Genomic DNA, 27,537 nt, shown 5'->3' with positions numbered 1-27,537 from the left:
TATATAATGGACTGTGGGTTGTATACCAACTATTGCATACACGTACAAAGCTGTCTTGATTCAAAGAAGAAGCAAAACCTGTATAACATTATTACTACTTGAATGCCTCTGTGACTGATTAATTTTTTCATTTTAAATATAAACTTTTTTGTGGAGAGTATGCTTAATGTTTTATTATTTTGCCTCCTCCCTTCTGCTCCTTTGTAAATACATTTTGTTCTGTGTGACTTGGTTCGGAAATAGTTAACTGGTACTGTAATTTGCATTAAATAAAAAGTAGGTTAGCCTGGACATGAAATTTAAAAATACAAAGTGTGTGGTCTTTATTTCAAAACTCTTGGACTTTTCTGTATCCCACCTCCATTAAAAGTCTCTTCTTCTTCTTCTGCTCCTATTCACCTTTTTCCAGAACTGTTCCTCACCCCGCCCAACAAGGGGGGTTTGACTCTTTATATAATAAACACAGGGAGCTAGCATGTTTTCTTAAATGGTCTGTATTAATCTGTGATACTTTTGCAAGAGATAACAGCTTCTGTCTTCCACCAAACCATTGGATTTGATGGAAAGGAAGAGGAACCATTTGACAGTTATCATCCTCGATGACCCTACTTTATCTGCAAGATGTGCTGAGACATACTATAATGCACTTCCTTTCTTTGAGCCCCTGAGTAAATCTGGTGATGGTGTGAAGAGTTTATAATAACCATGTCTTGTGGGGCTGTTCCTCCAACAAATCGGCACGTTGCTATCTCTGAGCTGGGTTTCAGTCCTGGATAATGTATGTATTCAATGTGATGTCTGTTTGCGCAAAAGAAAATTTCTTTTTCAAGCCGAATGACTGGTCAGATCTATTCTGTTACTATACTAAAAGGCTAGATGCAAGGTCATGTGACTACTGCTTCAATAAATTAAAAAAAATATATTGCAAAAAAGACTCCTCTTCATTTTTATTAATCGTACAAGCGACAGCCAGGTTGGGGCAGAGCAGAGCAGGAGTTGTGGGAAGATGCTTGAAGTCATCCTGGGAGGCTGGTGCTTCCCATTTTCAGTTCTTAGACAGCCAATAACCAGAGTCCTTGTTGGGAGGGAGGGAGGTGGCAGCAGCCACCCCTACGTTGCTTCTGATTTTCTCCCTATTGCTTAACCTTCCCACCCCGACCCCGCTTCTGTTTGCCCTGGCTCTCCCACAACTGTTGCGTTCTCTGCCCATATCCTCCATCTGGCTCACAGGCAGATTTGGAGAAGAGATGCATTAGGAGGAGGTGTTACTCCTCCTTCGTAGACCATCGAGGCCAAAAGGTGTGGACTCCTCCAACCCAAAGGACACTCCACCATTTCATCCCTCAATGCACAGCAGTCCGTGGTTCTAGAACAAGGTGATGCTCCTTGAAAAGAACAGACAACCCAAGGTGGGGGGAGGTTCAAGTGCCAGCCAGCCTACCTTCAGAAAGCCTTGAAGTTTCAGCAGTTGTCCCTGAGTGTGTCATGGCAAGCGATGCCCATTGTGAGCTTTCCACAAGCTCCTTTTTGCTGCGCCTTGCGCCCTGCTACCCTGAGCTGGCCACGCCTAGGACCTTGGACTAGTCTTACCTTCCTATGCCCTCTCTTCAGGAAATGGCCCCTGTCCTATGAGCAACTGCCCCAGTGTCAACCCAGTCATTCCTTGGACCAAAGCTGGAAGATGACAGGGCAGCAATATGTTCCAGCCCTGACTTCTTCTACTCCGTCTCTTCTTGTGTGCCCTATTCCTGTTCTGTCTTTCACAAGAACATCCCTCCTTCTGCAGATTCCTTACTTGCTTCTCTCTCTCTCTCTCTCTCTCTCTCTCTCTCTCTCTCTCTCTCTCTCTCTCTCTGGTTTCCTTTGCCCAAGTCTTTCCAAGGCTGCTGGAGCTTGAAGAGGAGACAAAGAGAGGTTGTAGGGCTTCTCTGCAAGACCTTCCCTCTAGTCCCAGAGTTTTGGTAGTTGGGTGTCATTTATTCTATGATGAGAAGATATAAGACTTCCAAACTCTCCTGTGTGCTGTCTTTTCCCCACAGCTGCAAAAAAAACCAGCCCTAACCCTAAGCTTTGGGGTGGCAAATGTATGTTTTTTGAAGTATCTCTAATTGTTCTGCTTTTCTTGCAAAACTCTTATTTTTCTTGCTGCCAATTGGATTTCAAGATTTTAACGCTGCAGTCTATGAAAATATTTAAAAAATTATTCTGCTGTTGCTCTCAGTTTGTTTGATATGGTAAACACAAAGATGTTTTAGAAAGAAAGGAGGGCACAATGCAAAAAATGGGGGGAAGACCTCAGAGGTGAATATTAGTCCAAGGTACTTCAAGCCTTTTGCTGGTTCCTCAGGGGCAACTGGAAAAGCAAGATATACAAACCATCAGCAATGAATAATGAGAATTGTAAAACTCATTGTAAAAAATACACATCATTATGAAACAATGTGCAAGAGTTTGCATGATGGGTCTTAAACATGAAAACACCTCATTAATGAAACTTCATCCGATTTCTCCTAAAGAATCCCTATACGGTCGTACCTCTACCTACGTATCCCTCTGGATACAGAATCTTCAGGTTACGCTGGCCACGGCAAACTCAGAAGTGTATACTTCCAGGTTTCGACGCTTGCGCAGAAGCGCTCAATCATGCTGCGTGCATGTGCAGAAGTGCGCCTCTATGAAATTTTTGGGATGCGACCAGACCCCTGGAACAAATTAAGTTTGTATCCAGAGGGTCCACTGTAATACTATAAACATCAGATTTATGGCCCAATTAGACACTATCGGTTCACACAAGAGACATACAAACTCGAACTTAATAAAAAATACTCAACTTACAACAGCTGAATTCACTTGGAAACATATCTGTAACCCTGATCAAATAGTTCTCACAAAATCTGTTAAAAATCCAACCCAAGGGTAAGCTTCATATTAGCTATGTAATGACAACCAATCCTTTGCATTCTTTCCTGCAAGTAAGCGCCATTGACCACAGTAGGACTGAGCCAACATGCATAGAAATAGGCTACGTATCCATTCAAAGGACAACTGTTTTCCACACTATTTCAGAATTTCTGAGACTTCACTGGAGTCCAGGGCAAGCTTTCTTGCCCCGGGGTAAGAAACGAAAAAGTTCTTTGACCAAATTGGGGGGGGGGGGGGAGGCAGAGAGAGATACAAAAGCATCACTCTGAAAACGGGCAAGAAAAAATTCCCAGGCAAGTATCGGCAACCCCCAACAAAAGCCCCCACCCCACCCCCCAACTTTGCTGCAGGTACATCCACTCTGCTTGCTAACTGATGGAACAGAGAAAAGCAAACAATTCAAGGGACAGCTACAAAGAAAGGCCAAAGCTTCCCTGAAACCAACCTCCCCCCCCCCCAAAAAAAAGCCCCAGGGTGGGCCGCCTTGTGCATAGGTGGGACCACGATGCCTCATGAGCAGGACTGGGAAGGAACACAATTCTAAGCATACCTATTTCTTTTCCGTTTCTTCACTGCCTGAGGGGTCTGTACCATCGCCTTCAGGTGGCATTTCAGGCTCTCTTTGACTGTCTGGAATCTGTGGCTCATGCGGCTCAGGAGCGCCTTGTTCTTCAGCTGCTGCAGGAGGCAGATCTGCACTCGGGATTGCTAGCTGAGAAAGTTCGACACCAGTGGCCATTTGGAGCTCAAAGAGCTGTCCCACGGTCGTCTCCGTAGTCCCATGAATGATCTGATGAGCTGCGTGAATGTGCTTTCTCTGGGACTGTCTCACTGTGCAGGAGAAAGTGGTAGATCCAAGGCAGGCCAACAGTGAGAATGGTGCATCGGGCTCCCCAATCTCCCACATCATTCTCTTAACTCGGCAGGAGACAGGTGTGCAAGAGAAACTTCCCGACCAAGGGGCCAGCCTCCGCTCAGCTAAGTCAGCCACGGTCTTCCAGAACAAAGGGAAACCCTGGAAGGCAAGAGCTGCTAACATCACCAGCAGAGACTCCGGTGGCTTGCCAAGTCCACCCTTTGAGAGACTCCGGTGACACAGAAATAAAACTCTGCCAGAGCTGGCTCCCACACTCGTTTCAGAACAAGGATGGGAAAATGCACCCTGGATTACATTTGAAGAAACAGAGGCCCCCAGGGGAGGGCCTTCTAAAGGTGGCAGAGAGCTATGCAAAGGAGACCTCAAAGGAATTAGAGGAAAATAATTAAAAATGGCAAAGGCAGAGGACACTCCTATACAGGAATCCCCCACTGCCTTCTAGGACGGTAGTGGAGGAAGTGGGCAGGCATGGAAAGGCTCACACTGCAGCACGAGCCTCTTCTTTTAAAAGGGAAAAAAAAATATCCAAAATTTATGGTAAGACACAAAGGTAAAGCCCCCCTGGACGGTTAAGTCCAGTCAAAGGCGACTCTGGGGTTGTGGCACTCATCTCGCTTTCAGGCTGAGGGAGCTGGAGCTTTCCGGGTCATGGGGCCAGCAGGACTAAACCGCTTCTGGCACAATGGGACACCATGATGGAAACCAGAGTGCACGGAAACACCGTTTACCTTCCCGCCATAGCGGTACCTATTTATCTACTTGCACTGGTGTGCTTTCAAACTGCTAGGTTGGCAGGAGCTGGGACAGAGCAACGGGAACTCACTCTGTTGCGGGGATTTGAACCGCCAACCTTCTGATCGATAAGCCCAAGAGACTCGGTGGTTTAGACCACAGCGCCACCCGCATCCCCTTTTAAGACATAAGCAATCTCGGGAGATAAACAAGCTGTTCACACTTCCTACCTTTCTCCTTGATGGCCATTTTCCTCACTTCGGGGATCAGGAAACTATAAACCAGCTCGGCCACAATTTCTTCAGACTGAAGGTGTGTTCGACTAAAGAGGAGATCATTTGTACAAAAGGTTATATTTTTGTCATCTTCATTTCCTCTCTCATCCCAATTCCTCCGCTCTTTTTTGTTTCACATCAGGAGGGTTGTTGTTGTTGTTGTTTTAAAAATGTGAAACAGTAATATTTGTGCACGTTCTGTCAGTGAGGACACTTCCTACATGATGGGAAGGGGGCGTAAGACCAGATCTGACAGGAGCGGGGTAATACCTCACTTCCACACCATGATCAGGATGGGTGCTACTCCAGGGGAAGGGGAGGACCTGCATTTGCTGTCTTTCAGGAAACAGGAGCAATGCTGGATCCAGGGCAAATGGAGGAAGGAGAGGCATCTCGCTGGTGTGAAAAATATATAATAATATATATATGAGCTACATGCCCGAGTTGGAACAGCTCTGTACAAAGGAATATACACAAACTTTAAAAGTTTGCGATATGGTACAAAAACCACAGGTGGGCACAGAGAACTGCTGTTCACATCACACTCACAGTGAAATACTTTTTGAATCTAGCTTCTTCCTAATTAGATGGCCCTTTCAAATCTTTTTTTTTTTTTTAGCATCTGCTCGGCTTTAAGTGTCACAGCATCTCACACCGACAGCTGAATGAGTCTGTTGCAACAACATCAGGAGAGTGTCTTGTGGCACCTCAAAGAACAACAGATTTACTGTGACATACACTTTTATGAAGTGCACTTTATTGGCCAAAGGGGCTCTAGTCCACAAACCTTTATGCCACAATAAAATCTACCCACTGAGCAATCCGCAGGTAACCAAAATATGACACTTTGCATGTAGTCGGCAGGATACGAACCTGCACAAAAATGGTTAAGACTTTAAGGTGCCACAATACTTTATATTGCGATATATGCTGCTGTTCCCTTGAGAATCTATACCGTGTTTCCATTTCATAAGCGATGTCGTTGATTTCCACAGCCACTCTTTGAATCTCTTCTCTAGCTTGTTCGTCAGCCGTAGTCTCCATGCTGTCCAGGATGACATCTTCCAGGTAGGACTCAACTGTACTCTGGTGCACCTTAACAACCTGGAAACAGCCCCAAGGAGAATCTCCTTCTTAGCACCATCTCATATGATGAGGGAGCACAAATCATTTTGGGTGCTTCCACACTAGGACCTATGTATACCATTTTACAGTGCGTTCAAATGATGTTTCTAAATTGTAGACTTCCAGTATTTTCAGCATTTCATGCCCCTTATCTTGCAACCCCCCTAAAAAAAGATTTGTAGTGACTTTTAAATCCTACAATGCAATTGTATCAGGTGCCTGTCCGAAGGGGGGGGGGGGGGCTATGAAGGCTTTTCACATCTTGTACCTTTAAATGAAACACATTCACTTTGCTGGCTGCACCTGTTTTATTGATTCTGGCTGATGGATTAGTGTGTAATTTCCCATTAAATAGCCTTTTTCTGAACTGGCTCATTTCAGCTTATTTCTTGGAGGGGTAGGGGAGAGATTCTTTAGCTACCGATCTCTTCCCCTTTTTAGTTGGTGCCGCACCCCAAAGAAATTGACATGTGTCAATTAATGGGCTGTTCAATGATAAATTTCTCAAAAATCTGCCAGCCCCAGGATCAACTGCAAGCAACAGGAACAGCTGGCAGGCAAGCTATATACTTTTAAGTTGCCAATAACCACTGCTGAATGGAACTTACTTCTAAGTAGACATTTCAGAAGCTGTTGGGGGAGGGGGGGAGGGGGGGGAGGCATTTCTAGTTAAAATAGCACTAGATTAAATGCTGCGTAGAATCACAGTTTTAATCGCAATTCCAATTTATTGTGGAAAAGCAACGCCTCTCCAGCCCTAAAGGGCTCTATTGTGGAAGGGACTGATGCGATTCCAGCTATTGTTTTCCTATAGCCAGTCCAATACATTTGCTACCTGAGGCCAAGATGGCGGTGGTTCTTCGTTTCCAAGCTCACTTCAATATACGCAATGGGATAGGCTCCTCCTCTGCACGTGAGGTGGCAGACTAGGTTAGGGGCCTTCGGAGAGGCTGTATGGCTTACCCAGTTCTGTCCTCCAAGAGAGGAAGATGTTGCGGGCGGGGAGAGGCTCAGGAGGAGTCAGCTGGGAGCTTCCCCTGCTGCTCCCCTCCCAGAGCATCTGCCACCTGAAGACTTTGCCTCACTTGGCCTAATGATCATTGCCAGCCAACCCAAGCTGGGAGGAAGGGTGAGATATAAGAATAAATAACACAAAGCTCGCTTTTGCGTTTGCGTGACTAAGTTATCTATCTGCGGATTTAGTTTAGCACATATACGTTCAGCCAAAGGATCAGCTGTCAGGTACGCAGAATGGTCAGAGTTTACTCCAAAGTATGGAATGTGTGCTCTGTGACAGAATCTAGAAATTATTATTATGATCATTTATTGAATTTATATACTGCCCTATACCTGGAGGTCTTAGGGCGGTTCACAGAAAAGATCACAATACAGCCATACCTTATGTTATGTTTGCTTCAGGTTGTGTCCCGCCGTGACCCAGAAGTACCAGAACGGGTTACTTCCGGGTTTTGCCACTCGCGCATGCGCAGAAGCGGCAAATCGCGGCCCATGTGTGCGCAAACGCGCAGACGCGGGTTGCATTCTTTTCAGGTTGCGAACGGGCCTCCGGAACAGATCCTGTTCGCAACCAGAGGTACCACTGTATATAAAATAAAAACAATAACCAAATAACACCCTCCCCCTCAAAAAAGAGCCACATTTTAAAAGGATGTCAATCAGGTCAACCAAAGGCCTGGTTAAAAAGGAATCTTTTTGCCTGGCGCTTAAAGGAGTATAATGAAGGCGCCAGGTGAACTTCCCTGGGGAGAGCATTCCACAGACAGGGAGCCACTGCAGAGAAGGCCCCGTTCTCGTGTTGCCACCCTCTGGGCCTCTCAAGGAGGAGGCACAAGAAGAAGGGCCTCAGAAGGTGATTTCGGGGTACATGTTGAATACTGGGATGAAACACGATGATAAAAAGTATGTTATCTATGCTCCCTTGACTGTGAGAGCCCTGCACATCCCCACAGCAGTCTAGCTCCCTCTTACCCTGCAGAAACAGTCCTCTACAAATAATTCCCACAGGGATAGCACACTTGACTCAGTTTACTGTTCAGGTATCAGGACAAACTCAAAGCCCCATGACTGGGACTGCAGTCCCCCCACATACCTGTCTAAAGATCTCATCTTCCTCACGCCTGCGCCGCTCCTCCACTTGCCGGCGGCCGCTCTCCTCTGCTTCCCGAATTCGGCGTTGCCTTTCAGCAAGCATAGCAAAAGCGTGGATCCTCCGTTCGTCCTGGAGCCGAATCAGCTCTTTGGAGAGGAAGTCTAGCATGTTGGAGAGGGCTCTTCCTTCCACCCGAGCCAAGTGCTTTTCCATGAGAGACATCTAAATGCAACACGGAAGAATTATTCTCCGTTCTATAAAACGAGTTACTTTTTCCACAGGAAATGAGCTCCAGGCCTGAGCATCAGAACCCAGCCTTGAAAAGATTATGCATGCTATTTCCGGAGACGTGAAAGTAATCTGGAACAGTGTGCTGCTGCTGCTGCACTGAGATAGGCAACGTGGCGCCCTCCAGGTGTTGCAGGGCTAGTTGGTGGTTTGGAGCTGATGGGAGTTGGGAGTCCAACTACACCTGCAGGGTCGGTGTCATGGACTGGTTGGACACAGGAATGGTGGGAGCAAACCGCTGGAGAACCCCCAAAGGAAGAAGGGATCCATTTCACATGTACTACTGGCAAGCCAGGTGTCCCCCATCTTATATTTGTGCAGCTAGTTGTTTCTGCCTAAGTGCAGAACCTAGACATTTGTCCCTAGTGACATTCATTTTGTTAGCTTGAGCCCAGTTCTCCAATCTGCTGAGGTCATTTTGCAACCCGGTTCTGCCTTCTACAGCATCAGCTACCCCTCCCCGTTTGGCGCCAACTGCAAATTTGATGAGCAACCCCTCAATTCCTTCATCCAAGTCGTTTAGAAAGATGTTGAACAACAGTGGACCCAGGAGAGAACCCTGCAGCGAACCACTTGTCACTTTTTCCCAGGATGATGAGGAACCTTTAATGAGCACTCTTTGGGTTTGGTCAGGCAACTAGCTGCAAAGCCACCTAACAGCTACCTCCTCAGTCGGCGCAAGTTGCCTAAAGTGATGACTCCAACAACTGGCTAACCCAGCCATCCTGTTCCTCTGTGTAACCCTAGCATACAAAACTCCTAGTAAGCCCTGTCTTGAACAAAGCACCCACTATGAGATTATATTCCTCCCTCAGATGACCAAATGCCATCTTGCATCATAAGCTTCTGTTGCAGACATTGTTGTAGGAGACAGGAGGGAAAGACTTTAAACAAGATACTGGTCCACTGCCTCTATGTTTATGGCCAAACCTTGTGCTCATGCAGATCCCGCTGCCTCTGCAAGGCCAACGTCACTTGCTTCTCTGCCTTCTTCAACAGTTGCCCGTCCTCCTGAAGCGCATGAGTGGTGCGCAACTCGCGGATCAGTTCTAGTCGCTTTTCCTTCCCTTCAAACATCTGTCAGGAAGTCAGAGGGAAGCAAGGAAGGAAGATGCAGCTTCACTGAATGTTCTCTCCCACCAATCTTTACTGTTGTCATCTCAGTTTTTAAAATATAAATTACCCCAGTTTTTACACTGTTTTATAAACAAACAGAACAAGTAAAATACAAATAAAACATAAATATAGCTGCCTACTCCCTCCTAAGAGAATCTATTTCTCCAGGTAGAGAAACAACCAATGTTAAAGAACCAGGCTATGCTTGTCAACACAGGGAAACAAATCTGAATTTATGGGGAGTGTTCTGTTTCCCCTTCAGAGTCACAATGTCTTTAAAGAAAGGAAACAATATATTGGGAAAGGAATCACACTTGCTTGTCATGTATTTGACAAGTTAATTTTTGCAGAACCATTAATTTCCGCACTTTGATTATCCACTCCAGAGAAGTAGGGTGGGGACCTGATCTTGAGTGTGAGAAATAAACCAGGAAAGGAGATCCTGGTGTGCAGACAAGGGGTGTCCAGGTCTGACACTAGGCAAAAGCACATTGGTGGTCTTTATCAATACAGCTATGTGAAATCTCCCCAGAAGGCAAGCGGGAAGAGAGCCCTTGCCCTCAGCTCCCGCTTACAGGCTTCTCAGAGGCATTGGCTGACCACTGCAAGAACAGGATGCTGGACTAGGTGGGTCATCAGCCTGATCCAACCAGGCTCCTCTTCTAGTTATAATGAATTTCTCCCTAGTAACGGACTCAAGTGTGTCCTAAATAGATATGTGAGGCCAAGGGATTCATTTTCTCTAAAGCCCAGCAAGGCAGCTGAATAACTTAAAAACCCACTTGAATCTAGCCCAAAGAAGGGACATCTTGCTTGGGGGAAGAAATATCATCATTCCAAAACAAAATAAAGGAGGATGGTTGAGCTGTCTTCTTATTTCTCCTCCTCCCTGGACTGCAGGCTTACTTAAAGGTAAAGGGTAAAGGGACCCCTGACCATTAGGTCCAGTCGTGGACGACTCTGGGGTTGCGGCGCTCATCTCGCTCTATAGGCTGAGGGAGCCGGTGTACAGCTTCCAAGTCATGTGGCCAGCATGACTAAGCCGCTTCTGGCGAACCAGAGCAGCGCACGGAAATGCCATTTACCTTCCCGCTGGAGTGGTACCTATTTATCTACTTGCACTTTGACGTGCTTTCAAACTGCTAGGTTGGCAGGAGCAGGGACCGAGCAACGGGAGCTCACCCCGTCATTGCGGGGATTCAAACCACCGACCTTCTGATTGGCAAGCCCTAGGCTCTGTGGTTTAATCCACAGCGCCACCCGCGTCCCTTCTTACATATTTATTAAAGATCCACCCCAACTCTGTTCCAAGTGCAGCCACCCATCCCACACGCCCCGATTTCTCCTTTCCCCCAAGATTCTTGTGCTGGCCTATCAGCACCTTTCTCTCATTATTTTGTTTTTAATCTGCCACTAGAGGCTTAAGAAAAGAAAAGAAAAACCAAGAGAATACCATATTCTGGATAGCTCTGCCTCGGATTAAGCTCTGCAGTGTAATCACAGCTAGCTCTCTCTCTTCTTCAATCTGCAAAAGACAAGACGAGTTTGCCATTGCCAACTGCTTTGTTGCAGGAAGACACTCAGGAAAGGACATCACTGAATGATCTGTACAATATTACCTAGATTTCTGAGAATGTGGCTCACATTTATTGACTTTAATCCCCGTATACCAGCCTAGTTGGTTTACAAATATGGGGGGGGGGCAGAAGGGAAGCACAGCAATGGAAAGATTGGGGCATTCAGATTATTAAAGCACAAATCTACTCTAAGGATGCTTAGGATCCTTAGAGGATCAGGAGATCAGGAAGACTCCAGCATATCCTTCAAGTGTCTCAACTTTCCTGGGACATCCCGGACGTACAGAAGCCACCCCAGCTTCTGATTTGATCCCAGAATGTCCCATTTCCCCACTCCAGTGCTGCTGCCCAGGACGGTGAGCAAGCACTTGCAGCGGCCTGCACTCTGGTGCAAGTCCCTTTCTCTCCTTCCTTCCCAGACCACCATCACCTTGTCCGGTTGTGCCCCTGCCTGCCTTTGACCTACAACTTGGTTCTCAGCTCTCCAACCCTCTATTGTGCCTTGGAACTTGGTCTTCTGCCTGCTCTGATTCCGCCCTTGTCCCTGACCCTTGTCTGCCTGTCATTATTTCTACCTGTTGCCTTTCTGATCTTCCTCCACTCACACCAAAACTGCAGCCCAGGCCCCTCGGAGTGTCAGAAACAGTCCACCTACCAGTGAAGGCACTTCCAGTGTTGGAGTGGGAGGCCGAGCGGGGATCTTTGATACCTTCTCAAGGAAACGAAGTGGTTTATGCGGCTCCTTAACCTTTTTCTTTCTGTCTTGCAATATCTGGAAAAGAAGGTAGTAGCATCGGAGGAACTAGGCCTAAGTGACCTGAAGAGCATCTCTTCACCATTTTTCTTTTCTTAATTCACCCAAAGGACTGTTGCACTAGTACAAAACATTTATAACACCTGGTCCATGTTTTACATTGGCACTATTCATTTCACGTATTTTCCCAAGCTGCTAGAAAGTAATGGGATAATGAGGGGAGGCTGGGAAGGAGAAGAGAATGAAGACGGATGGTATGAAGGTAAAAGGATCAGCAGAAGTTGAACAGCAGCCTGCAACCTCTAAAAATAGATGACACGGTTTCTCCTCAGCACAGGCACGCCAGGTTCCACCCAGCATTGCGGGGGCCCAGTGTGTGTGTGTGTGTCGTGCACCTACATGACGTCACATGTCGCTGCCGCAGTGGACAGGTGGAGTGCCCTGTCACAGCACACAACACGTTTGGTCGCCCAGCCAGGCACTCACATTAAAAATTTTGTGGGTGCCATTTGTGGGATGTATCATCACTGAAGCAGTCAAATACAATTCCTGTTGCCTAGAGTAGACACACACGGGAATGTTGCTCCAGACAGGAAGGCATTCTTGTTATACTCGCTCTGGAGCCTCCTCCCCCTGTGTGACCAGGTAGATGGGCGCGACCCTAGCAGACCCTACCAAAGGGCTAGTGACACAGCCATCTTCCTCTTTTCGCCTTTTTCCATTTTCTCCTTTCGGACGCACATGGCTTATCCTTACACATGGCTCATCCTTACAAGCCTAGCTCAGACTTCTTTTCTCTATAAATGTAACTGTAACTACAAGATAAAGCCTGCCTTCAGGATACTACTATGAACTGAATGTAAGTAAACTTTGTCATTACTTTTAAAGAAGACTGCCGTGTTGTTATTCTTTTTAAGAGGGAAATACAGTGGTGCCTCGCAAGACGAAATTAATCCGTTCTGCGAGTCTCTTCGTCTTGCGGTTTTTTCGTCTTGCGAAGCATGGCTATTAGCGGCTTAGCAGCTTAGCGGCTATTAGCGGCTTAGCGGCTATTAACGGCTTAGCGGCTTTAAGAAAAAGGAAACAAACTCACAAGAACTCGCAAGACGTTTCGTCTTGCGAAGCATGCCCATAGGGAAATTGGCCTTGAGGAACGACTCAAAAAACGGAAAACCCTTTCGTCTAGCGAGTTTTTCGTCTTGCGAGGCATTCGTCTTGCGGGGCACCACTGTAAAGGGGAAATTTACCAGGAACAATCCAGTCTGGACAAGCCAGACTGGATTGCTTAACTTAAATGATTCTCACAAATCCATCAACTAGCTTCCTGAAATGTACAAGGGAATGTGCTCTGCTCCTTGCTCACTAGCTTGAGTGAGGAGGGATAATATTTAATCAATATATCCTCTCCTACTTTCCACAACATTCCCACAGCCTTGACACCCAAGATGGCACCTATGCCTCAGCACAGTTTTCTTGCCTAGAATGGCCTAAAGCTGGTATTCAGGAAGCAAAGCAAGAGACAGATTTCAGGTAGGAAGAGTTGCAATGGCCTCACTGTACCTGGTAAACCTGTGCCAGTTCCAATTCTAGTCTAGCCGACCGTTTAATAAACCCATCCTTAGTGGTGGTGCTCCTTTTGGGAGCTTCAGTTCGGGGCTGAGTGACGGAGTCAGGAAGAGATGCCTCCAGCTCAAGTAATCCTAGGAAAGAGAGAATGCAAGCATTGGGGTGGGGCGGAAGCGGAAGTGGAGGAAGAGCAGAGAAATTGGAACTGTGGTGAAAGAGAATGACTCACTTTGAGCCAATGTGGCCTTATCCGGCACAGAGATTACAAGAGAGCACATGAAACTGACCTTCCCCTGAGCAGAAAGGAGATGAAGTCTGCAGGTCCTTTGTGGCTTACATGTGTCCAGGAAAAGGGGAAATGGACTGGAAGGTTTCCCTAGCCTGACTGACCTTGATAGGTCTTGAGAAAGGGGTTCTTCACTATGAAACGGTCGGCTCTGTTGTCTGGAAAGTAGCCGATTCTTGACAGAGGAGCATAAGGCTGGGAATCAAATTCCGTGTAGTCCCTGATGACATTTCTTTTATCCAGTTTTCTTTCCACATTTTTCCCCTTGGCTATCAGTCTTCGGATTGCTGAGAAGGAATTTCAGACAAGAGGCACGTCTAAATGAATATCTGTATCAGCTTTCCGTAGCTTGGGAGAGCAGACAGTGGTATGGACTTTCTACTCCATTTCCATTACCTTTTATATGTTCATGCTGAATGTTTTTAATTTTTTCTTCTTTTTCTTGCATGAGGTTAAACCAGTGAGCATCCAAGCGGGTGACCATCAGCTCATTGCGGTTCTCTTCCCTTTTCCTCAGCAGAGCCTTTAAGAGTTCCAGTCTAACTTCTTGCAATCTTCAAAATAAGAATAGGAAAAGAAGAGGCTTCAAGAGATCTCAAACACTACTGCCATCCTTGTTTAGATCAGACTTCCTCATCCTCGGCCCTCCAGATGTTTTGAGACTACAATTCCCATCATCCCTGACCACTGATCCTGCTAGCCAGGGATCATGGGGGTTGTAGGCCAAAAACATCTGGAGGGCCGAGGTTGAGGAAGCCTGATCTAAACAAGGATGGCAGTAGATGATTTACCTGTAACAAATGTTTCTCTTTTTTTGTTCAGTGCACATTTTTATCATGCACCTTTTATAATGGCTTGCAGAACCAATGACCCAATAAAATAAATGCAGCCTGCCAGCTGTGTATGGTGGCCACGCCCACAAACATTTCCCGCTAATTAAAAAGAAGCGCCTGGTTGTCAAGAGCCTATGAGGTCTTTTGAAGAGATGGCAGGCCTGAAATTTAATTTTGGCAAATCAGATAGGATGTTTTTTAAGATCCCACTGGGGGAACAGTATAGGATAATGAGGGTTTTCAAATCCTGGTACGCCATACCAAAATCAGGTATCTAGGGTTCATGGTCACAAAGAATCTAAATCAACTATATACCACTAACTATGGCCCAGTTTGGAAACTAATCTCTAGGGACACCTGCACATGGAGGACCATTAACTTATATCATGGATACAATGATGATAATGATACTAATAAGCCACTCTGGGCAGCTCCCAACAGAATATTAAAAACACAATAAAACATCAAACATTAAAAACTTCCCTGAACAGGGCTGCCTTAAGATGTCTTCTGAATGTCAGGTAGTTGTTTATCGTTTTGACATCTGATGGGAGGGCGTTCCACAGGGCGGGCGCCACTACCAAGAAGGCCCTCTGCCTGGTTCCCTGTAAGCTCACTTCTCGCAATGAGGGAACCGCCAGAAGGCCCTCAGTGCTGGACCTCAGTGTCCGGGCAGAACAATGGGGGTGGAGACGCTCCTTCAGGTATACTGGACGGAGGCCGTTTAGGGCTTGAAAGGTCAGCACTAACACTTTGAATTGTGGTTAAAGCGATGGTCTCCTGAAGTTACTGTTTCTGTTCAGAACCTGTTTTGGTTGCTTGTTTTGAGCAGAGATTCCTTGGTTCCATGGGCTACGAAACAGGAAGGTAAAAATGAAAGACTTACTCCTCTATTTCTACTTCCCGGAAGGCCCACTCTTTCCTCTCCATTTCCTCCATCATCCTCCGCCGCTTTGCAATCTGTGTGGCATCGCTGAGCGGGGGGAGCGTGGCCTCCCAGGCACGTTTCTCTCGGGCTCGTTCAATCACTTCCACTTCTGCCTGGGTTGCTGGAAGGCCCCGTCCTTCAAAGGGCAGGAAACAAGAAGAGTGTATAGCTTATTTTTTATGAATGTGATATCATTTATAAACCACAGTGCAAAAAGCTGCCTAAGCGGAAGTATGAAAAACACATACACTTCTGAGGTGGCCAAAAGCCGGTGTTTTTTAAAAGTGACGAAGCTGCAGATGCTCTCATTACAGTGATCATGATAAGACTCAGGTTTCTCTTGCAGAACTTGGCCAATAAACTAGAGAGGCTGCTTGGTCATCGCTTGTACGTAGCTGGGATAACAGAAGATGTGAGCATATTTTCTGCTGCTGTAATGTTAATTAAGACAAGTGCAATTTGCACTTTCTGCTGCCCTTCTGTACGGCTGCTGCTTTGATAGACTTTGAATCTGGCGCCAGATGAAAACATTTTATTCGGTCAGGCTTTTTAATTAGGCATTAACTCTGGGTTGTAAATTGTTTAATGCTAACTCTGATATAAAGAACATTGTTGTTCCATAGCTGTCTTTTAGCCACTAGCACAGGCAGGAATAAGAAACCTGACATTATTAACAAGTTAAAATCAATGTACAGTGCAAAAGATTTAGCTTTTTCTGCATTACTAGACCTGCTAAAAACCTGCTGAGCCTAACTGAGGAATTTATCACCAACTCAAATGCTCTGGTAATAGATCAGGGAACTGGGTCCATTTCGCCTGTGGAATGTGGGAGCAAACCCATCATCTAACATTCAGGAAATTGTGTCTTTGCTTCATGCAAGTCGGAAAGAGCCCTCCTATAATTATCAGTCCTTTGCTCAACTCACCCCAGGTCAGCGTGACAAGGGTCAGGAGCTCAGGGATGGAACCTGGAGGCACCACATATTCAGGGCTGTAGGGATCTGTCTGAGCTTCACCATCCCGATAATCCGTCTGTGTACCCACACTTCGTGAAATGAGATATGATGGCTTGTCCCTGGATTTCACCTTGTCAATGTATGTCTCTGGCCTAAAAAGCAAATGAGAGCAAAACAATACATTTCAAAATGTTTTCACCCACTTAAAATGAAATTAAGGTCGTTGTTGTTGTTTTTCAAAAACTTTAATTATTATTTTTTTAAAAAATAGACCATAGTTATTGAATTTTTTGCTGTTTTTACAACCAAGCGGTATATAAATTTTATGAAACAAACTATTTTTGGATTGCCTTGTTTATCGCATGTTTATATTACCAATGTACAGCGGTATCTCAGTTTTCGAACGTCTCCACTGACAAACATTTCGTTTTTTGAACGTCGTAAACCTGGAAGTAAATTCTTTGGTTTTCGAAAATGCCTCAGAAGTCAAACATGCCACACAGCTTCCGTATTGAGTTTTCTGTACTGAAGTTTTGGTTTTTGTACGTTTCGGAACTCGAACCGTCTTCTGGAACGGATTACTTTTGAAAACCGAGGTACAACTGTACAATGTCCTCAAAACAATCTTGTGAGGTAGTTTCTCTGAGTGAGACAGTTTTCCACATCCTCTTAACCTCCAGATGCTTTTGGGGGGGGGTACAACTCTCCTTCAGCCCCAGCCAGCATGGCCAATGGCTGGAGAAGATGGGCATTGTAGTCCCAAACATCTGGTGAGTATCAGGTTAGGGAAAGCTGGCATGAGAGTACCCAAGTTGCTTGACAGCTAAGCAGAGATTTGAACCCAGGTCTCTATGGTCACAGTCCCACACTCTCAGCATTGCACCGCACTGACAATCTGTTGAGACCTAAGGTTCTGTTTGTTTGCTATACAACTTTTACAGTCATAATGTAGTACGAAACTCTCTGGATGTGCCACTGCGGCTTTTCCAGGAAGTGCTACCTGAAACTATAATAGCAAAAACACCCCTTCAGCAGTTAATGAAGTAGGCACAACTCCCTCCCACCCACCCCCACAAAAAAATTACCTGAAGTCCCCACCCCACAGAAATTTGCTTCCTAATTTGTCAAGGTATAACTGGAGCTGTGAACTGGGGTGGCATCTGCATGCATTCCACAGGGACTGGGAAGTCTGTGTTTCCCTCCTTATCTTTGTCAATCATTTAGTCAGCCAACCAACCAATGATCAGATAACTAAGAACAGCCAACCCTCTCCTACGGGTTTCTTCCTTCCTTCCTTTTTTTGACTTTTCAATACTAGAAACATCAGCTTCTTGAAAAACAACGGGATCACAATGTGAGCATATCATTACTTACTTTGACATTGCATAGACAACATTTAGTGGCATCGGCTTATGAAATGGGATGAAAGGTCTGAAAAGAGAGAAAAGCGAGTTTAGGCGAACTCAGTGAAGCAAACAAGCAGAACATTTCCTCAGTTAGCATAGATCTCCTAGGCTGCTTGGTCCATTAACTTATTATTTAGCTACCTTGCAGTTGTAATGGACACTTTTCAGTCACTATTCTCATATTTAGAGGTAGGATATTGCTTAAGGTGCCTTTGAGGGCCAATTTGTGGTCCTCCAGGCCTTTCTATCTCGCCCATGAGACTCTCCCAGCCATGCCCCCGCTCAGTCTACACCCTTAACAAGTCCTGCTCTGTGTCCTCCTGGCTGCAACATGTCCTCAAACTCTGGTGACGCCTCTTCCTTGCCTGGATGGAGGCATGTGGGTGTCTAACATGATATAGATTACAAGAGGTGCTTCTTGTGATTGACAGCCTTCACACACACATGAAATCAAACGATATGATCAAGACACTCCCATGCCTTGGGAAACTGAAAGGCAGAAATGTCCTTTCTACATATTTTGGTGGAATACTCATTTATTTGGTCATGATAAAAACACGTATTGCAATCGAGTATGATTTGCTCTGTTCAGTTCCCACCGTTCAAAATACTTCCAGCGATTCCTTCCACCAACATCAGGATCTTCATATTCAATTCTTGGAATCTGAAGTGAGGGTTGAGATCTAATTTTTAAAAAAGAAAGTGTGGTCAGAAACTGATATCTCCTGCTAGAATACAATGTACAAATTGGGCCCCTGTCTAAGAGTCTCCTGGAGGGAGAGTAGTTCCAGACTCCCTTGGTTATTATGTAGATCATTTTCAATGGGACTTTTGGCCCAAAGTTGGGATGGAACCTGCCCTGGTCAGCCAGAGATGGTCAGAGATGTGTCACAAGATGTATGACCCACCCTCTTGATCGTCCTGGACTTCTCTGGGTGTGCGAAACACTTTTTAAAAGGCACTACTTCTTGCTAGAGGGACGCAGGTGGCGCTGTAGTCTAAACCACTGAGCCTAGGGCTTGCCGATCAGAAGGTTGGCGGTTCGAATCCCCGCGACGAGGTGAGCTCCCATTGTTCAGTCCCAGCTCCTGCCAACCTAGCAGTTCGAAAGCACGTCAAAGTGCAAGTAAATAAATAGGTACCACTGTGGCGGGAAGGTAAACGGTGTTTCCGTGCGCTGCTCTGGTTTTGCCAGAAGCGGCTTAGTCATGCTGGCCACATGACCGGGAAAAACTGTCTGCAGACAAACATCGGCTCCCTCGGCCAGTAAAGCGAGATGAGCACCGCAACCCCAGAGTCGTTCGCGACTGGACTGGACTCAGGGGTCCTTTACCTTTTTTTTAAAAAAATAAAACTTCTTTCCAGAGGGTAGACCTCAGAAAGCAGTGCTGGGAGATTAATGCACAGCCCCTATCAGGACCCACAGAATTTTCCTTCATGCTTTTCACCATCTATTCTAGCTGAAATTCTTGGGTAAAGATGCACAGAGATTGAAGCTACGGAACCAGCATTCTGCTAGTGACACCTAGTGCCCTCTCACACTTACATCATATTCAGAGAGGCAGCAGAAACACTAAACTAAATGGAAATCAATCTGGGCAAGACTGAAGTGCTGGTATTTAGTGTCCTTCAGTCTTGAAATTAGGTGTGCAGCATGTTATGGGGTTTGACTCCCTGTTAATAGGGATGGAGAACCTGTGGTTTACCCAGTGTTGGACTACAACTCCTATCATCCCTGACCATTGGCTGGAGCTGATGGGACTTGGAGCCCCATCTGCCGGTGGAACAGCACCTGCCGGTTCCATAGTTTCCCCTCATCTGCCCTAAAAGGTTAGGGGCGAGCCCTTGAATTGGCACCAATTATAGAAGCAGGAACAAGCAGTACCTTTTATCGGTTTCAGGTGGTTTGCCAGCTATACCCTTTCCGAAATAGGCCAGACCTCACCAGAGTCATTCTCACTCCGGGTTTGATTACTATAGTGCATTCTCTGTGGGGCTGCCCTTGAAATCAGTCAGAAACCTCAACCATGGACATATTCCCTTTGGTCTGAAGTTGTTACACTACAAGTCAATGTCATCGGTTTTGGGCTAGACAAACCAATGATTGGTCTGTCTCAGTATTAGGCAGATTCCTATGTTTCCATTGCTTTAAATATTGCACATCTAGCTTTCTTGGGTTTTCTGTCCAAATGAGGCAGGATAAAAAATGAAGCAGAATCCTTAACAAGGGCTGTCAGGTCTGTGAAACTGGTGAGAAAAGTTTCTGTGCTGCACTACATACATTGCAGTAAAATATACTGTGCACGAAAAATATAGTGTAATATATTATGTCCTCATGCTCTATGACCTCAGCTTTGAAATGACGCTATTTGACGCTTATTTCGAGAGAGAAGTCAACTAACTGCAGAGGGAGAGACTTGGCATGACAACACTGCAACTTTTCTAATGAAAAATCACATATACACACCACAAAAGGCCACCTATATTTGGCCTTTTCCTAGAGCCACCGTCTGAAAAGTTTTGCTGTACGTGAAGTTTGTGATCATGGCAAAGAGATGGGTAGTCTGACCATCATCAGCACTGAAGTGAGTGAGCCACGCCGATAAATTAAATTAAAGTAAAAAATGGTTCTTTGTTTCTGCAGCCATATTTAAGCTGGAATTAGGGCTAAGCTACATTAATGCCAAGGGCTGACCTACTTTGTGGGGAAATGTACCTAAGGCTAAACAGTCGTTTTAAAAACCATTTACAGCTCCGGAGGGCCCTTACCTAGCCAGCTTCTGAAGAGCCTCAATGCGCCGTTCTGCCCTTCCTCTCCATCTTCGGTCAATGAATGGGGGAACAGGGTTTATTTCTTCTAATTGCATAGAGTATGGTGGATAGTGAATCAGGTTACTGAACATGGTTTTAAATGCTGGCACTTTCCTCTTTTTTACATGGAAAAAAGATAGAAAAGGCAAATATTGCAGGTAAATATATGGAGAATAACAGCACAAGAGCTAGTATTTGTGTGGAAACATAACTATTGGGAAAGAACCAGGATCTTGAGCTCACCCACTACCGCTGACCACTTGACAGATGGGCAGGGCTGTCTACTTGTCAACCACTGGATGCCAGCTTTAATGGACAGATCTGAAAGCCCTCTAACCGTGCTTCCAGTTCCTCCTTTGCCTTGAACAAAAACTGCAAGAACTGTTTAAAGACTGTAAGCACCTACCATTTCATCGTGAAGCAGATGAGACTGTACTGTTGCTTGTGCATGGTCTCTCTCACTTGAAAGTGTATATAATGGATCTAAAACACATATAAATACAGTAAATAGAAACATTTTCATTAAACTTATGAATGAATATTAAGCTGAGTGATAACATATAGGACCTTTCCCCTTCCTCCCAGCTATTCTTTCACTTTGAAGCTGGTGACTCAGATGAAACATGGCTACGAAGGAGTGCTTACAGTGCCTCACCGCAGACACCAAGACTGACTCAAACTAGCCTTGGCAATGGTAGGGCTCCCCTGGAGTCTGGAGAGCAAAGTGCTGACCCCTGATTTGCCCTGCCCTTCATGGCAGCCGCTTTTCTTCACCCCTTCCGTGTCACGTCTGCCATGGAACATGAAGAGGCGTGTACCTTTTACCCCTCCTAGTTTCCTTGTGGCACATCTGGCTGGTGGGGGGAACGTTGTTTCTAATAGTTGAACCGGGTTAAGCACTGTGTCTGTTTTATGTGACACTCCTGGTCAAATTTGTGTTTCACTTCCCATTGTTTTCCTGTTTTTAGAGAGGTGCACTTAGTGTCTCACTTGCTGTGTAAGCACTATGGTGTTTAAGGGCCGGGAAGGGGGGGGGGGAGCTATACAGCCAAACAAAATAAAGTGAGATTGGGGAATATAGTGGGTTTAAGTTCCTTTTTCCAGCCACCACACGGCCAGGGGGAGAGGATCAGACGGGATGCCACAATAAAAGGGTGGTGATGCTGTTTGCAGCACTCATGTTGGGGTGCGCGTGTGTCCAGTTGAAGAAACAGCTGTGAGTGTGGGGAGTACCTTTCCCCATTCTTTGGGCCCCTTAGAAAAATAAACAAACCTGCTATACCTGGAGCTGGTTGTCGAGTGAATGGGGCACAGCTGTGGGCAGCCTGCGGAAGTGCCATCCACCTTGGGCTTGCCCACATAAAGGAAGTCTAGGGTGAGAGACTAGGGTGATGTCTGCCGTTTCCACAAATGCTTCTTGTTGAGAGACTCTTTTTTTTTTTAAAATAATATTTATTAAAGTTTTCAGAATACAGAAAGTAAAGATGAAAGTACATTCAAAGCCTTATTTTCAAACACCCACTTTCTGGGACTCCCCCCTTCCCCCACCCCTACCATATTCCCCTTTCATATTGTTGTCTCCACAAGCTCTCACTTCTAATTTAAAACTTAATTTGTTTACCCCATTATTCAAATTTAATTTTGTGCAATCCTTATCAATACCCTTGATAGAAAGACAAAAGATCTCTCCCCAAGGCCCACCCCATTTTCATTCCACAATTCCCCCCCCTTTTTTTATAATATAAACACAGAGAATAGAAATGTAAAGAATAAAAAGTATAGTAGAAAAAAGAAAACCAATTCAGAAGATAGTTGCAAGCCTTTGGATTCTAATTCTCCCCCCCCCCCCTTCCCCGGTTTAATTTCCCCCTGTCCACCAATCTATGTTTTCTGCCTGGAAATCTTAAATCCATCAATCCCATTTTTCCCCCAACTCCTTGCAGGTTTTTCCCTTTTTTTAAATTATTTTTAAAATTAATTCCTTAAATCTTTAATCTTTAAAACTGTCAAATTATAGAGCTCCCCCCATTGTTCTTTCAAGGTTGTAGTCCAGATTCCTCTTGTTCCGCTGCTAAGACGTTCTTATTCAGAAGTTTAGTAACTCTACATGGGTTGTTGTTATTCAGGAACAAAAACTTGCGTTCAGTCCCTTCCTTTCTTCAATAGAAAATTCTATTGTCTCCTTTTAGTCTGAACACCCTGTAGACAAAATACTGTTTCAGTTTTGCAGCTTTCCCAGGAGATAACCAGTTCTGTAAGATTCCGAAGTTTTTTTTTCTGCTTACGCCCATCTTTGTAATGACCCGAAACTCCTCTAGGGGGATTGTTGTAACTTTGTTTCCAAAAGTCCGGTTGTTATCCGTGTTTTCGCCATTTTGTATTCAAGTCTTAACAAATTATAACAAATTGTAGCAAATTTAGCCAGCAAAGTCCTCATAATAAAATCCTCTTTAAAATTCCGACTTTGACAGCTACTTTGACAGCTGTCAAAATCTCCGGCTCTTTTCACCAGGCTCACTCCTCAATCGCCCCGGTTCCCAGGGGGGGGGGGTACGTTTTCCTTCTCCTTCGATTCTTCCTCCAGCACAGTTCTTGTAGTTTCCCATCATGGAATTCTTGGTTTTTATCAAAAATACCGTTCTTTTTGGGCCTTGGCTTCCCAATCCTTGTTTTAGAATGTCTACAATAGGGAGGGGGGCTGACTTCCTTTTTGGATCCCCCCCCCCCCCGCTCGTCTCAAATCCAAAAAAAAATTTTTTTTTTCTCCTTTTGAACCCGATTTCCAAATTACTCACGGGTTGTTGTTAAAAGTCCGAATTCTCAATGGAAGAAGTCAGCGCTCTCCGCCGGATGGCATGCGGCTTCGCTCGGCAGGGATAGCAGAGGACTCAAAGCACCACGCTTCTCCCCGGCACCCGATCCGTAGCCTTTAAAAAGGCTCCTTCACGAGTCGGGAGGGCGCTGATGGTGCCAGCCGAGTCTCCATGTCCACGGACTCCGTGTCCGTGGTTTTTAAGGGTCCCCGCGTCGCCGGCGCGGTAGGACCCAGCCCCTGCCGAGCAGGCTCCCTCCGGAGCTCGGAGGGAGTCCGCCATTCGGCGATGGCGCCAACCCGGAAGTCTTGTTGAGAGACTCTTAAGGGTGAGCTGAGAGTTTATTTGGACCCTGGGTGAGAACCCAGAGGTTGAGAGATGTTTCAGAAGGAATATATATATATGTATGTATATGTATATGTATGTATTAATGTAACATTTAAAAATGTAATAGTTTGCTTAAGTTTTCTGTTGCTTCAGTTTTTTGTACACCAATTAGAGAAAAAATTAATATATTAAACAGTATAGAAATTAAATCAGTCAATCAATCAAATCAGATGTGCTACCACAATAAAAAAGGTTGAAAGGAAATATCATAAATTTCCTGTTTATTTGGATGAGGAGCGCTGTTAAAAGGCTGTGATACAAAAAACAGAAAACAGGTAAATAATATTGATTACTGCTTGCATCAACCACATCGATGAGGGAACGGTAAGAGCTAAATGTCAAAATGTGTCAAAGCGTCAGAAAAATGACTTTACGGGGGCGGGGGCGGGGCAATAACAAGATAACTATAGGGGAAATAAAATCTCATGCCAATTTGCATTTCCAGGAACCACATTGGGGATGGGGAGTGAAATGCCTAAACATAGTAAAACAGGTACATAGTTACCTGTGTAAATTGATGTTTGCAGCCAACACATTAGAGCAGAGGTGTAAAGGTAGCAAGAAAAAAAACCCCACAAATTCCACTTTGCAGCACTCACCTAGGGCAGCGGGTGGCAGTGGTAAAGACCAATGTGATCTAACATGAGTTACAACGATTGATTGAAATATCATTGGTGACGACTTTTTTTTTTAAAGCTGGAAATGAATATGATCTCCTGTCTTCTGCACTCACTGGAAGGGAGGGTATAATCCACCTTTATTACGGCATGTTGTGGTTCTGTGCGCCTGTTGTGGGCGCTGCTCCCATGAAGCACAACTCGGAATATCTTTATGTCTTCATTCTATTCATGTTTAATTGTATTTTCAAATGCTTATTCCCCTCCCCCACGTTTTTAGCTGTTCTTATTTTTATCTGTACAGAAAACTGCTTGGGAGTTCTTGGGAGTCCCTTTCAGGGGAAAAAGCAGGGTATAAAAATAATCATAACAATGCCACTTCCTGTGCTGTCTTTAATGTAAAAACCTGTCTTTTTAATGTATTTCCATGTTTAATTGATTTGATTAAATTTGATTTAATTTGATTCCCTCCCTCCCTCTCTTTCTTTATTCTTTTCCTTCTCCTCCTGCAATGAGGCTACATTTTAATATTTTAATGTTCCATTATTTTAAGGTTGTATTTTATTTTTGTTTTTAAGTTGTAATCATTCTTCTTGTTTTTATTATTGCTTGTAAGCCGCTCTGAGGCTGGGGAGGGCGGGGTATAAATAAAAATTTATTATTATTATTATTAATTGTGGTTTTCTTTTAAAAAAACCATTGCGTCCCTCCCCCCTCCCCATGCTGTTTTTAGCTCTTCTTTTTATCTGTAAACTGCTTGTGAGTCTCTGTGTCTGGGGGAAAGCAGAGTAAAAAAAAATACTATTATTATTATTATTAGCCATGCCACTTCCCGCGCTGTCTTTCTAGTAATTATCTGTGTTTTCAATGCATCTCCGTCTTTCATTGTGTCTTCAAGGCGATCGCCCCCCCCCCCTCTTCTGGGTGTCCTTCAGCCGCCCGCCCGGCGCCCCGTGAGGGAAAAGGCGGAGTGCAGTCCCGGTTCCCGGCCCTTCCCCGCGCCGCTCCCGCCAATCACCGTAGAGGAAGTCGAAGGCCCGGCTGGGCGCCACGGCCCTCCGGTAACGGGCCCCGGGGGGCGCCGCCGCCGCCCGACCCACCGTCACCGAGCGGCTCATCGTGGCACTTCGCCGCCGCCGCCGCCGCCCGGCGCTCTGCTAGGCCCAAGCCGTCGCCATGGCAACGCCGGGACTCAACTGGGAGGGGCGCGGCCTGCGCGCGCACACCTGAAGCCGCAGAGATAGGAAAAGGGCAGAGGAGCCGCGCTCGGAGCAGGAGGGGAGGAGCCGCGAAATTAAAAGAGGCCTCCTTCTTGGGAGAAGAGCGATGGCAAACCTTGTGGTTGTTGAGTCCTTTAGTCGTGTCTCCCACTGCCTCCCTCAGGCTGGTAGCTTCCAGAACAGTAATAATAATAATAAACCTTCATTATCACTACACCACCTGTGTGCAGTGAAATTAAATGAGCCCCCCCCCCCCCACAATACACTTAATTGCAAATTCAGGGGACTAACAACGGAGGGCTGTTAATATTTATTAAATTGATATACCGCCCTTCATCAAGAGATCTCAGGTATGTTTAAAACATTTGTTGTTGAGTCGTTTAGTCGTGTCCGCCTCTTCATGACCCCCTGGACCAGAGCACGCCAGGCCCTCCTGTCTCCCACTGCCTCCCGCAGTTTGGTCAAACTCATGCTGGTAGCTTGGAGAACACTGTCCCACCATCTCGTCCTCTGTCATCCCCTTCTCCTTCTGCCCTCCATCTTTCCCAGCATCAGGGTCTTTTCCAGGGAGTCTTCTCTTCTCATGAGGTGGCCAAAGTCTTGGAGCCTCAGCTTCAGGATCTGTCCTTCCAGGGAGCACTCAGGGCTGATTTCCTTCAGAATGGAGAGGTTGGATCTTTTTGCAGTCCATGGGACTCTCCAGAGTCTCCTCCAGCACCAGAATTCAAAAGCATCAATGCTTCGGCCATCAGCCTTCTTTATGGTCCAGCTCTCACTTCCATACATCACGACTGGGAAAACCAGAGCTTTAACTATACGGACCTTTGTTGGCAAGGTGATGTCTCTGCTTTTTAAGATGCTGTCTAGGTTTGCCATCGCCTTTCTCCCAAGGAGGAGGCGTCTTTTAATTTCGTGGCTGCTGTCACCATCTGCAGTGACAAACCTAGACAGCATCTTAAAAAGCAGAGACATCACCTTGCCAACAAAGGTCTAAGCTTGTGGAACTTCATCCCTAGGGAGACCTGGGTTGCCTGACAGTTCCCCCCTTCTTTTTTACAAGGCAAGTAAAGCGATGTTTTAGGGACGCGGGTGGCGCTGTGGGTAAAAACCTCAGCGCCTAGGACTTGTCGATCGATTGCATGGTCGGCGGCTCGAATCCCCGTGGCGGGGTGTGCTCCCATCGTTCGGTCCCAGCGCCTGCCAACCTAGCAGTTCGAAAGCACCCCCGGGTGCAAGTAGATAAATAGGGACCGCTTACTGGCGGGAAGGTAAACGGCGTTTCCGTGTGCGGCTCTGGCTCGCGAGATGCAGCTTGTCACGCTGGCCACGTGACCCAGAAGTGTCTCCGGACAGCGCTGGCCCCCGGCCTCTTAAGTGAGATGGGCGCACAACCCTAGAGTCTGGCAAGACTGGCCCGTACGGGCAGGGGTACCTTTACCTTTACTAAAGCGATGTTTAGGACATCGGATATGCAGTGATATCTCGGGTTAGGTACTAAATTCGTTCCAGAGGTCCGTTCTTAACCTGAAACTGTTCTTAACCTGAAGCACCACTTTAGCTGAAGGGGCCTCCCACTGCTGCCACGCCGCTGCTGCACGATTTCTGTTCTCATCCTGAAGCAAAGTTCTTAACCCAAGGTACTATTTTTGGGTTAGCGGAGTCTGTAACCTTCTTCATCTTCAACCTGAAGCGTCTCTAACCCAAGGTACCACTGTGATGCTTGTATCCATGTGTTGCTTAGTGCATTTGTCTTCCAGTAGTGCGTCAGCTCTTGATCATATCAGCGACACCGCTGCTAATTTCTCTTTGGGTTTTTTCTTTTTCTTTTAGGAGAGAAGAGGGAGGGAAAGGAGTCCAGAATTCCCTTAGCTTTTAAGTTTGCATTTGTTCTCATAGCATGGTCAGCGCGCATAGGACTTCACAGAAGAGTCCTGCCTT

General features: G+C 45.8%; 1 protein-coding gene across 4 annotated transcripts; it reads right to left on the bottom strand.

Annotated features, from left to right (window-relative positions):
* Window positions 1-920: 920 nt before the first annotated feature.
* On the bottom strand, window positions 921-25,538 carry CFAP91 (cilia and flagella associated protein 91). 4 transcript variants are annotated; one of them, XM_077921141.1, is made up of 18 exons: window positions 25,398-25,538; window positions 20,969-21,045; window positions 20,521-20,678; window positions 18,351-18,434; window positions 17,720-17,776; window positions 16,316-16,497; window positions 15,348-15,525; window positions 14,025-14,182; window positions 13,733-13,915; window positions 13,337-13,476; window positions 11,678-11,794; window positions 10,899-10,970; window positions 9,260-9,406; window positions 8,042-8,263; window positions 5,762-5,910; window positions 4,762-4,853; window positions 3,473-3,753; window positions 921-2,353 (listed from the first exon to the last, which is right to left on the bottom strand). In XM_077921141.1, exons 1-17 carry the CDS (start codon window positions 25,495-25,497, stop codon window positions 3,473-3,475), a joined length of 2,397 nt encoding a protein of 798 aa, XP_077777267.1. In that variant the 5' UTR covers window positions 25,498-25,538; the 3' UTR covers window positions 921-2,353. The 4 variants fall into 4 exon arrangements, with proteins under 4 accessions (XP_077777267.1, XP_077777268.1, XP_077777270.1 ...); XM_077921142.1 differs by lacking the exon at window positions 25,398-25,538 and adding an exon at window positions 24,362-24,570; XM_077921143.1 differs by lacking the exons at window positions 921-2,353; window positions 3,473-3,753 and adding an exon at window positions 3,779-3,937.
* Between the last annotated feature and the right edge of the window lie 1,999 nt (window positions 25,539-27,537).

Source organism: Podarcis muralis, chromosome 17 (genome assembly GCF_964188315.1).
Source record: "Podarcis muralis chromosome 17, rPodMur119.hap1.1, whole genome shotgun sequence".
In the NCBI taxonomy this organism is placed as follows: Eukaryota; Metazoa; Chordata; class Lepidosauria; order Squamata; family Lacertidae; genus Podarcis; species Podarcis muralis.
Note: the sequence above shows the minus strand (reverse complement) of the source record. Positions and strands in the feature narration are given on the sequence as shown.